Source organism: Symphalangus syndactylus, chromosome 14 (genome assembly GCF_028878055.3).
Source record: "Symphalangus syndactylus isolate Jambi chromosome 14, NHGRI_mSymSyn1-v2.1_pri, whole genome shotgun sequence".
Classification (NCBI taxonomy): domain Eukaryota; kingdom Metazoa; phylum Chordata; class Mammalia; order Primates; family Hylobatidae; genus Symphalangus; species Symphalangus syndactylus.
In genome coordinates, this window is record NC_072436.2 from 92,245,284 (window position 1) to 92,258,431 (window position 13,148).

The 13,148-nt window shown below is 38.5% G+C and overlaps 1 protein-coding gene across 2 annotated transcripts in view; it reads right to left on the bottom strand.

Annotated features, from left to right (window-relative positions):
- The window catches only part of GTF2A1L (general transcription factor IIA subunit 1 like), a 73,158-nt gene that overhangs the window by 4,778 nt on the left and 55,232 nt on the right, over positions 1–13,148 (bottom strand). For both annotated transcript variants that reach the window (XM_055241989.1, XM_055241990.1), the window contains 2 exons: positions 6,684–6,944; positions 4,969–5,058 (listed from right to left, as the gene is read on the bottom strand). In XM_055241989.1, coding sequence (XP_055097964.1) covers positions 4,969–5,058; positions 6,684–6,944 — 351 coding nt within the window. The remainder of the gene's footprint in view (positions 1–4,968; positions 5,059–6,683; positions 6,945–13,148) is intronic.

The following is a 13,148-nucleotide window of genomic DNA, read 5'->3' on the forward strand; positions in this document are numbered from 1 at the left end:
AAAAAGCAATGAAAATAACTGAGTAAAAAGTACTTCTGTGTATAACAAAAAGCTCATCTTCTCCAAAATAATATTGAGCTCTTAGAGATCACTAAATATAAGACCAAATAATCCAATTTTTTAAAAAGACAGAGGTTATGAACAAACAGTTCACAAAATGTAAATACAAAAGGCCCTTTAACATATGGAAAGCTAAAAGTTCCAACAAAGTATCACTTTTCATCTTTCACAATGGCAAAATGCTCGTAGAGAGCATTTTGGGAATACCTAACCAAGTACATTTGCCCTTTGACCCAGAATCCCATTTCTGGGGATTCAATAGATATATCTGCACACATTATGAAAATGTCTTATGTACATAGTAATTCAAATCAAAAGACTGAAAAATCACAAATATTCATCAGGAGAGGATTGGTTAAATAAATTTTAGTAATCCTACAATAGGATATTGTACAGCCATTAAAATATCGTCACAAAGAAAGCTTCCTTATATGGGAAGATCTGAGAGATATGTTGTTTAAAGAAAAAAAGCAAGGTACAGAATATAGTGTTATTTGTGCTATCTTTTGTATTTGAATTTGAAAAAAGAAATTCTATGAAAACTAATATTGCTACTTATTTGCATTCAAAACAGGAAAAGGAGCTACTAATAGAAAGCACAAATGGTGAAGGAATGTGAACCAGACTTTTCATTGTATACCTTTTCACAGTATTTTGATTTTTTAACCATGTGTATGCACCATCTATTCAAAGAAGGAAATGTACATATATACAGATTATTATATAGAGTGATATATAGATAAAGAGACTATATATATACACATATATATATATGTCTCTCTGTATATATAAAGAAACCATGCTACACACCTAGAAATTAATCATTGTATAGCATCTAAGGGATAAAGTCAGCTATAAGCAAGTCTGCTAAACTGTCAAATGAAAATATAGGATATTCAAATGGTTTCACATTCCACTATAAATAGGGTCCTATTTGTAGCACAGAACACCTCCATCTGTAGTAAAATGTTTCATTTCACCATTAATTTTTCCCTATAATATCTTAATTATCTAAATCTTTATATTAATTTTAGACATTCTCGAGGCCTCTGAAACAAAATATCTATAACATTTAACTAATTCTCACCCAGTATGTAAACCAGTGGCCTTCATTTAGCCCTTTTCCACTGTACATGTTTATATTTTCAAAGTTTTCCCCCCAATTGTTAACCTCTAAATTTTAAAGGTAAATTCCATCTGTTAATCAAATCCAAATAAAATATACTAAAGAAACCAAACAGTGCTTCTCAAAATTTAATAGCCATACAAATCATTTTGGAGTCTTGTTAAAATGTACATTCTTATCCAGTACTCTGGAGTGGGACTCAGGATTCTGCATTTGTAATACTTACCCAGAGGAACTGATACTACCTGCCTTTAAAACAAGCTGAGTAAGTTAGCAGAATGGCGCAGCAAAAGCGTGCTGAGCCCATAAAACACACCGAATTAAGTAAAGCTCTAAAAAAGACTACTCAAAGTTCTTTCCATTCACTTGAGTTGGGTTACATTCAATACTATTTGAAACCAATCAACCAGTGACCAGCACTGGAAAGTTTTTCTTTCATAAAGATTCACTATAACAGTGTTCCTCACCCCACTTTGACCTTATAGATACATTCTTTTGGCTATCTTCTGACTACATCACTCCCTTTTTAAAATGTTTCAATGGTTCCCCAATGCCCTGCCTTCCATTAATTTTTTACCACTGTTCTTAAAATATTCACTAAGTGTTCTCAGATACTAGATTTGTTAGCAGTATATATTTAATATCACCTCTATCTATTCCATAAGGCTATCATAAGAAACAAAAGACAATACATGAGAAAACACCGAAAAAATACAAAATACTACAAATTAATTACAAGCTATCTCCCACATTGCAGCAAACAAAGGATACCACATCCATAATGGTCTAGAAAATTCTTCATGAGACTTTATGGAATGTATATATAATTAAGTGCCTTATAATGTTTTTTTAATAGAAGGCAATATATTGTTTATAAGAAACAAACAAGTTTCAAACTAAGAACTGTTCCTTTTCTATCCTCTATTCCTTCTTATGTTTATATTTTTATTCAGCATCTAAATTGCTGTTTTCTATTTGTATAAAATGTTATAGGGGAGAAAGTGACCTTATTTTCAGAGAAAAAGATTTATTTTTACAGCAATTCAAAACATTATTCTTTGTTTCCCCCCAAATATATTCAAATCGTGACTGGAAAAAAAGGCTAAATATGTAAATATGCATTAGTTATCAGGGAAACACAAATCAAAACCACAATGATATACCATTTCACACTCATTAGAATGGTTAGAATTAGAAAGTCGAATGGATCATGGCCAGTGCTGGCCAGGACGTGGGGAAATTGAAACCCTCAAACACTGCTAATAACAATGTAAATAGCACAGCCACTTTGGAAAATAGTCTAGTAGTTCCTTAAACTGTTACCACATGACCCAGGAATTCAACTCCTGAGTATATGCCAAGACAGATGAAAACATATGTCCATGCAAAAACTTGTACCCAAATGTTCATAGAGGCATTATTCATAGTAGCAAAAAGGTGTCTATGGGGTTCAGAACACATTACCCCATATATGTTCTGGCATCCTGACATTTGAAAAAATGGCAGAAGCAGGGAAGTCTTTCTGACCTTGCCCTCGCCCTTCTCCCCTGAACTAGGCATAAAAGAATTATCTGACCTTCCTTTAAAGTAAGTCATAAAACCTTTATTACAGAGGTCCCTACCCTATACACAAAGGAAAATAAGTATCCTTATCTCTGAAGACACAGAGACAAAAAAATTTGAACAAACAGGCCTTACAAAGTTTCCTCCAGTTTATTGTCATTAGGTCATACCCTTTTTTCCTCCTGTCATACTTCCGTATGACTGTCCAGAAAAATAGTGTTCCCTGTTTCTTTGTGTCTTCATTTCTAAAGATTCCTGTGTCAGCCAGGTGCGGTAGCTCACACCTGTAATCCCAGCACTTCCGAGGCGGGTGGATCACGAGGTCAGAGAGAGACCATCCTGGCTAACACGGTGAAACTCCATCTCTACCAAAAATACAAAAAATTATCCGGGCATGGTGGCAGACGCCAGTAGTCCCAACTACTTGGGAGGCTGAGGCAGGAAGATCCCTTGAACCCAGGAGGCGGAGCTTGCAGTGAGCCAATCTCGCGCCACTGCACTCCAGCCTGGATGACAGAGCGAGACTCCATCTCAAAAAAAAAAAAAAAAAAGTTTCCTGTGTCAGTAAAATGTACATTAAAATAAATTTGAATGACCTTCTCTTGTTAATCTGTCTTTTTTATAGGTGCCTCAACCAGGGAAATAGCAATGGGTGAGGAAAAGGTCTTACTTTTTTCTCCCCTACAGTGGAAACAACCCAAATGTCCCTCAACAGACAAATGGAAAAAGAAAATGTGGTATATCCATTCAATAGACTATTATTCAGCAATTTTTTTAAAAAAACGAAGACCTGATATATGTTACAACATGGATGAGTCTTGAAAACACTGTGCTAAGTGAAAGAAGCCAGTAACAAAAGACCACATGTTATATAATTTCTTTCATATGAAATTCCAGAATAGGAAAATCCATAGAAATAAAGAGTAGATCAGAGGTTTCTTAGGCCTAGGGGCTTGGAGTAGGGGAAATGGGGAGAATACTGCACTGAGAATTAAAAAGTATGGGGTTTCTTCTTGAGGTGATAAAATGGTTCTAAAATTGACTGTGATAATTGTTATACATATCCATGAATATACTAAACAAACCATTGAATTTTATATTTTAAATAGGTGAATTGTATACTATGTTCATTATATCTCAAAGCCACTTTAAGAATATAAATATTCATGAATTAAGGACAAAAACTCCCCATTTGACTACATAATCACAGCTGTAGTGTTTTTTAGTTGCTAGAGTTAAACTGCCATAAACATAATCTTTAGGCTGGAAACCTGAGAGACACCTTCAACTAAAGACCAAGTCCCACCAATTCTTCCATCATAACCTCTGACTTTTCCATGTTCTTACACTGCCATCCTCCATCTGGGCTCTGGGCACTTCATGTCTGCCCTACCCACTTTTACCATTTGCTTTTTCCAAATCAAACACATCTAGCTTTTAAACCCAATTACAATTTTCTCAGTAACCTTCTCAGAAGGCTAATGTCCCTCAGACCAAGTTCAGATTTTTCCTACTAGCATTCAGGATATTCTAACCTGCTTCCGATTCTGTCTCCCAACCAGCTTCACTTCCTAGTACTATACATCCAATAAGAGAACACTTTGTTCAAGCCGCAGCTATCTCTTCGGTGTCCCTTGTACATACTACATCCATTCGTTTCTCTGCTTTTTACTGGGCTATTCTATTCTGATGCTTATTCTCCATATTTACCTGTATCCTAGAAATCATTCAAGGCCCATTTCAAAACCCCACATCACCCATGAAGGATTTGTGGGGAACTCCAACTACAAATGATTTCTTACATTTCCTAGCCACTTCCACAGCTTACTATCTGTGCTGCATATCTTAGCATTTGATTTACATGCCACTCATCTTAGCATTTGATTTACGTTCCACATATTTTAGCATTTGATTTACCTATCACATATTTTAGCTGTTGATTTACCTACCATCTCATTGTATGTCTTTCTAGCTTTCCAAAAGAAACATCTTGTTTCAATAAGATCATTACGTCCTTAAGGACTATCACTTTTTCTGGTACCACTGAGACCACATAGCACAGTGCTAGATCCAAAATACACACTTAGAATTTCCAGAATTAAACTGCTGTTTTGATTAATTGTGAAGTGTAACTCTTCATCTTATTTCTCATCATTTTACATACCTTTCTACTATAAATGCAGTTAATAAACCCAAAGTCCAAAAGGTAAATACAGTACCTTATCATACTGACAGACAATTACATTATCCGTGTCAAACAGGTCTGGCACATCCTGTTCACTAACATCATCTCCAGAATTTAAAGGGTCCTAAAGATGAAAGATGATCACATTAAGGAATTTTATGATGCTTTAAAATTTTTAAAGATACAGAGACATATAGAAACAAAGGAACTTGGCTCGGCGCAGTGGCTCATGCCTACAATCCCAGCACTATGGGAGGCCTAGGCAGGCAGATTGCTTGAGGCCGGGAGTTCGAGACTTACTTGGGCAACATGGTGAAATCCCATCTCTACCGAAAATACAAAAAATTAACTTGGCATGGTGGCACACACCTGTAATGCCAGCTACTCGGGAGGGTAAGGTAGGAGAATCATCTAAGCCCAGTAAGTTGAGGCTGCAGTGCGCTGTGATCGCACCACTGCACTCAAGCCTGAGTGACAGAGCGAGACTCCATCTCAAAAACCAAACCAAAACAAAACAAAGAAATAAAGGAATCTAGAGCAGCAGAATATAATTGTACTAAAAGTCAAACAGCCTGGGTTTAAATCTCTGTTTGAGCTGGGTGGAATGGCTCAGGCTTCTAATCCCAGCACTTTGAAACGCCAAGGCAGGAGGATCACTTGAGGCCAGGTGTTCGAGACCAGCCTGGCCAACATGGTGAAACCCCATCTCTACTAAAACTATAAATATTAGCTGGGCATGGTGGTGTGCCTGTAATCCTAGCTACTCAGGAGGCTGAGGCATAAGAATCATTTGAACCCAGGGGGCAGAGGTTGCAGTGAGCCAAGATCACACCACTGTACTCCAGCCTGGGCAACAGAGTGAAACTCTGTCTCAAAAAAATAAAATAAAAAATAAAAAATAAATCCCTGTTTGGCCATTTAATAATTACAAGACTGACCTTAGGCAAGTTACTAAAACTCTCCATATCTCAGTTTCCTTGCATCTAAAATCAGGATAGCAATAAGAACCACAGGACTTTGGGACTATTAAGATAAGACAGGTAAGACTTAATATGATGCCTGGCACATATGTAAGGCTACCATAAATCATAGCTAATACTACTTACACACTTTTTGATAAGCACACTCTACCTGGATTTTATGACATTTATCAGAATTAGAACAGATACTATATGTTTCTACTCAGGCTGCCTTCTTTAACAGCCACTCCCATTCCCTAGATCACCTACTACCTCTAGTCAAGACCAATACAGAAGCCCATCCCCAAATATTAATTATTGGTTTTAAATTATAGTTGAAGATTAAAAGTTTAAATCCAAGCATATAATAAGTCTTTTTTTTTTTTTTTTTTAACAGAGTCTTGCTCTGTCGCCCAGGCTGGAATACAGTGGCACTTCTTGGTTCACTACAACCTGTCTCCTGCAATTCTCTTGCCTCAGTCTCCTGAGTAGCTGGGTTTACAGGCATGCGCCACCATGCCCAGCTCATTTTTATTTTATTAGTAAAGACAGGGTTTCACCATGTTGGCCCAAGCTGGCCTCAAACTCCAAACCTCAAATGATCCACCCGCCTCAGCCTCCTGAAGTGCCGGGATTACAGGCATGAGCCACCATGCCCGGCCCCAAATAAGTCTTATTTCAAAAGAGTAAAGAAAATATTAATCTTGCTATTCCTTTTGGTTCCAAAGCATAATAAAGTAGAAATGTTATAAATTAATAAAGAAAGTCTCAGCTCAAAAGTCACTCTCACCTCTTCCACAATATCTACTTGAGGGTCTTCATTATCACTACTGTTCGTGGCTGAATCCTCATTTGAAATACTGTCAGCTTCTTCTTCAGGTACCTTCAGATCTCCCCCATCAATAATCCCTAGAAATTCATTCTCATCTACATCTCTTGTACTTCCTATTTCTTCATTGGAAGATGTATCGCCGGTTCCATCTATTTGAATTATTTCATCAGTATCATCATCAGTAACCTGAATGCTTAAATCCACCTGAGAATTAGAACCCTAAAAAGAGAAAAACAATAAAGTTCTAGTCAAATAAGGTATATAAAATATTGAATCCAAATTTAAAATTAACAGACATTCCACAAATGGTCACTTCAAGCAAATTTCTGTCTTATGACATTAAAATCTAACTTTGAATTTTAGAATAAGCCTAGCATTTCTATGTAACACAGGAATAATTTTTTAAATTATAAATAAAGTAACCCACTTACAATCATAAGGAGACAGCAAATGAGTTCATTACTTTCAGATAATATTTACCAGTTTTTATACATACCATCTTAAATTTATATAGTACCTATTAGGATTTAACTATTTCACTTGACTTTAAACAATAATTCAATGAAATAGAAAAGACAAATGTCATTGTGCTTAATGGATAAATAAAAATGTAAAGGATTACACTAAGTGAAATAAGCCAAACACAGAAGGATAAATCTTATATGATTCCACTTATATGAGGCACCTAGAATAGGCAAATTCATAGAAACAGAAAGTAAAATCGAGGTTACTACAGGATATGAAGAGGGGAATGAAAAGTTATTGTTTAATGAGTACAGAGTTTCTGTTTGAGAAGATGAAAAAGTACTGGAAATAGAGAGTGGTTATGGTTGTACAATATTGTGAATGTACTTAGTACCCTGAAATGTACACCTAAAAACGGGTAAAATGGCAAATTTTTATGTTATAGACAATTCACCACAACAAAAGTAAAAAATATGTAAAGGAAATTTAGTAATCACCTCTGGTCATGTAGATGGCTATTATTTTATCATTACCTTCATCTAGCACAGTTAACAAATAAACCCCCCTGCTAAGTATTTTATAGGCATTTTCTAATTTATTTATTTTATTTATTTACGTATTGATTTATTTATTTATTTTACACTGGAGGCTGGAGTGCAGTGGCGTGATCTCAGATCACTGCAACCTCCAACTCCTGGGTTCACACCATTCTCCCTTCTCAGCCTCCCGAGTAGTTGGGACTACAGGCGCCCGCCACCAGGCCTGGCTAATTTTGTTTTTCTATTTTTAGTAGAGACAGGGTTCCACCGTGTTAGCCAGGATGATACAGATCTGCTGACCTTGTGATCCGCCCACCTCAGCCTCCCAAAGTGCTGGGATTACAGGCATGAGCCACCGAGCCCAGCCTGCACTCCTCACTCTTCAATGTAGGCTTCTATATTGGTCATACCATACTACCCACCCCAACCCATTAGTTTGTCATAGACAGGACAAAGATCAATAAAATGTCAAGTTCCTTAAGATCAGGGGCTGTTTTATATGATTATATATGCTACAGAATCTATAGCAGTAGTTCTTAACCTCTTCGGAAAAGTCAGAGGCCCCTTGAAAACTTGGTGAAAGCTCCAGATGCTATAACGCTGGTTGTTTTGGAAACCCATACATATGTTGACACACATGTCACATAAGCAACAGGTTACATTAGCTTTAAGACTGGAGTATAGAAGTGTAGCCCAAGCAAATGGAAAGGATGACTTCCCATCCTTTACAATCAGAAATATAAAGGTTATGGTGGGGTGGAGCCAAGATGGCCAAATAGGAACAGCTCCAGTCTACAGCTCCCAGCGTGAGCAATGCAGAAGACAGGTGATTTCTGCATTTCCATGTGAGGTGCCGGGTTCATCTCACTAGGGAGTGCCAGACAGTGGGCGCAGGACAGTGGGTGCAGTGCTCCGTGCGTGAGCCGAAGCAGGGTGAGGCATTGCCTCACTCGGGAAGCGCAAGGGGTCAGGGAGTTCCCTTTCCTAGTCAAAGACAGGGGTGACAGACGGCACCTGGAAAATCGGGTCACTCCCACCCTAATACTGCGCTTTTCCAACAGGCTTAAAAAACGGCACACCAGGAGATTATATCCCGCACCTGGCTCGGAGGGTCCTATGCCCACGGAGTCTCGCTGATTGCTAGCACAGCAGTCTGAGATCAAACTGCAAGGCTGCAGGGAGGCTGCGGGAGGGGTGCCTGCCATTGCCTAGGCTTGATTAGGTAAACAAAAGCAGCCAGGAAGTTTGAACTGGGTGGAGTCCACCACAGCTCAAGGAGGCCTGCCTGCCTCTGTAGGCTCCACCTCTGAGGGCAGGGCACAGACAAACAAAAAGACAGCAGGAACCTCTGCAAATTTAAATGTCCCTGTCTGACAGCTTTGAAGAGAGCAGTGGTTCTCCCAGCACGCAGGTGGAGATCTGGGAACAGGCAGACTGCCTCCTCAAGTGGGTCCCTGACCCCCGAGCAGCCTAACTGGGAGGCATCCACGAGTAGGGGCAGACTGACACCTCACACGGCCGGGTACTCCTCTGAGACAAAACTTCCAGAGGAACGATCAGGCAGCAGCATTCGCGGTTCACAAAAGTCCGCTGTTCTGCAGCCACCACTGCTGACACCCAGGCAAACAGAGTCTGGAGTGGACCTCTAGCAAACTCCAACAGACCTGCAGCTGAGGGTCCTGTCTGGTAGAAGGAAAACTAACAAACAGAAAGGACATCCACACCAAAAACCCATCTGTACATCACCATCATCAAAGACCAAAGGTAGATAAAACCACAAAGATGGGAAAAAAACAGAGCAGAAAAACTGGAAACTCTAAAAATCAGAGTGCCTCTCCTCCTCCAAAGGAACACAGTTCCTCACCAGCAATGGAACAAAGCTGGACAGAGAATGACTTTGACGAGTTGAAGGAAGAAGGCTGCAGACAATCAAATTATTCCGAGCTACAGGAGGAAATTTGAAACAATGGCAAAGAAGTTAAAAGCTTCAAAAAAAATTTAGATGAATGGATAATTAGAATAACCAATGCAGAGAAGTTCTTAAAGGACCTGATGGAGCTGAAAACCATGGCATAAGAGCTACGTGATGAATGCAGAAGCCTCAGTAACCGATGCGATCAACTGGAAAAAAGGGTATCAGTGATGGAAGACGAAATGAATGAAATGAAGCAAGAAGAGAAGTTTAAAGAAAAAAAGAATAAAAAGAAACAAACAAAGCCTCTAAGAAATATGGGACTATGTGAAAAGACCAAATCTACGTCTGATTGGTGTACCTAAAAGTGATGGGGAGAATGGAACCAAGTTGGAAAACACACTGCAGGATATTATCCAGGAGAAATTCCCCAACCTAGCAAGGCAGGCCAACATTCAGATTCAGAAAATACAGAGAATGCCACAAAGATACTCCTCAAGAAGAGCAACTCCAAGACACATAATTGTCAGATTCACCAAAGTTGAAATGAAGGAAAAGATGTTAAGAGCAGCCAGAGAGAAAGGTCGAGTTACCCACAAAGGGAAGCCCATCAGACTAACAGCAGATCTCTAGGCAGAAACTCTACAAGCTAGAAGAGTGGGGGCCAATATTCAATGTTCTTAAAGAAAAGAATTTTCAACCCAGAATTTCATATCCAGCCAAGCTAAGCTTCATAAGTGAAGGAGAAATAAAATACTTTACAGACAAGCAAATGCTGAGAGATTTTGTCACCACCAGGCCTGCCCTAAAAGAGCTCCTGAAGGAAGCACTAAACATGGAAAGGAACAACCAGCACCAGCCACTGCAAAATCATGCCAAATTGTAAAGACCATCGAGGCTAGGAAGAAACTGCATCAACTAATGAGCAAAATAACCAGCTAACATCATAATGACAGGATCAAATTCACACATAACAATATTAACCTCAAATGTAAATGGACTAAATGCTCCAATTAAAAGACAGAGACTGGCAAATTGGATAAAGAGTCAAGACCCATCTGTGTGCTGCATTCAGGAAACCCATCTCACGTGCAGAGACACACATAGGCTCAAATAAAAGGATGGAAGAAGATCTACCAAGCAAATGGAAAACAAAAAAAGCCAGGGGTTGCAGTCCTAGTCTGATAAAACAGACTTTAAACCAACAAAGATCAAAAGAGACAAAGAAGGCCATTACATAATGGTAAAGGGATCAATTCAACACGAAGAGCTAACTATCCTAAATATATATGTACCCAATACAGGAGCATCCAGATTCATAAAGCAAGTCCTGAGTGACCTACAAAGAGACTTAGACTCCCACACAATAATAGTCAGAGACTTTAACACCCCACTGTCAATATTAGACAGATCAACGAGACAGAAAGTTAAAAGGATACCCAGGAATTGAACTCAGCTCTGCACCAAGCAGACCTAATAGACATCTACAGAACTCTCCACCCCAAATCAACAGAATATACATTTTTTTCAGCACCACACCACACCTATTCCAAAATTGACCACATAGTTGGAAGTAAAGCTCTCCTCAGCAAATGTAACACAACAGAAATTATAACAAATTGTCTCTCAGACCACAGTGCAATCAAACTAGAACTCAGGATTAAGAAACTCACTCAAAACCACTCAACTACATGGAAACTGAACTACCTGCTCCTGAATGACTACTGGGTACATAACGAAATGAAGGCAGAAATAAAGATGTTCCTTAAAACCAATGAGAACAAAGACACAACATATCAGAATCCCTGGGACACGTTCAAAGCAGTGTGTAGAGGGAAATTTATTGCACTAAATGCTCACAAGAGAAAGCAGGAAAGATCCAAAATTGGCACCCTAACATCACAACTAAAAGAACTAGAAAAGCAAGAGCAAACACATTCAAAAGCTAGCAGAAGGCAAGAAATAACTAAAATCAGAGCAGAACTGAAGGAAATAGAGACACAAAAAACCCTTCAAAAAATTAATGAATCCAGGAGCTGGTTTTTTGAGAAGATCAACAAAATTGATAGATTGCTAGCAAGACTAATAAAGAAGAAAAGAGAGAAGAATCAAATAGATGCAATAAAAAATGATAAAGGGGATATCACCACCAATCCCACAGAAATACAAACTACCATCAGAGAATACTACAAACACCTCTATGCAAATAAACTAGAAAATCTAGAAGAAATGGATAAATTCTTTGACACATACACCCTCCCAAGACTAAACCAGGAAGAAGTGGAATCTCTGAATAGACCAATAACAGGTTCTGAAATTGTGGCAATAATCAATAGCTTACCAACCAAAAAGAGTCCAGGACCAGATGGATTCACAGCCAAATTCTACCAGAGGTACAAAACTGGTACCATTCCTTCTGAAACTATTCCAATCGATAGAAAAAGAGGGAATCCTCCCTAACTCATTCTGTGAGGCCAGCATCATCCTGATACAAAAGCTATGCAGAGACACAACCAAAAAAGAGAATTTCAGACCAATATCTTTGAGGAACATTGATGCAAAAATCTTCAAAAAAATACTGGCAAACCGAATCCAACAGCACATCAAAAAGCTTATCCACCATGAACAAGTGGGCTTCATCCCTGGGACGCAAGGCTGGTTCAACATACACAAATCAATAAATGTAATCCAGCATATAAACAGAAACAAAGACAAAAACCACATGATTATCTCAATAGATGCAGAAAAGGCCTTTGACAAAATTCAACAACCCTTCATGCTAAAAACTCTCAATTAATTAGGTATTGATGGGATGTATCTCAAAATAATAAGAGCCATCTATGACAAACCCATAGCCAATATCATACTGAATGGGCAAAAACTGGAAGCATTCCCTTTGAAAACAGGCACAAGACAGGGATGCCCTCTCTCACCACTCCTATTCAACATAGTGTTGGAAGTTCTGGCCAGGGCAATCAGGCAGGAGAAGGAAATAAAGGGTATTCAATTAGGAAAAGAGGAAGTCAAATTGGCCCTGTTTGCAGATGACATGATTGTTTATCTAGAAAACCCCATTGTCTCAGCCCAAAATCTCCTTAAGCTGATAGCAGCTTCAGCAAAGTCTCAGGATACAAAACCAATGTGCAAAAATCACAAGCATTCTTATACACCAATAACAGACAAACAGAGCCAAATCATGAGTGAACTCCCATTCACAATTGCTTCAAAGAAAATAAAATACCTAGGAATCCAACTTACAAGGGACATGAAGGACCTCTTCAAGGAGAACTACAAACCACTGCTCAACGAAACAAAAGAGGATATAAACAAATAGAAGAACATTCCATGCTCATGGGTAGGAAGAATCAATATTGCGAAAATGGCCATACTGCCCAAGGTAATTTATAGATTCAATGCCATCCCCATCAAGCTACCAATGACTTTCTTCACAGAATTGGAAAAAATTACTTTAAAGTTCATATGGAACCAAAAAAGAGCCTGCATTGC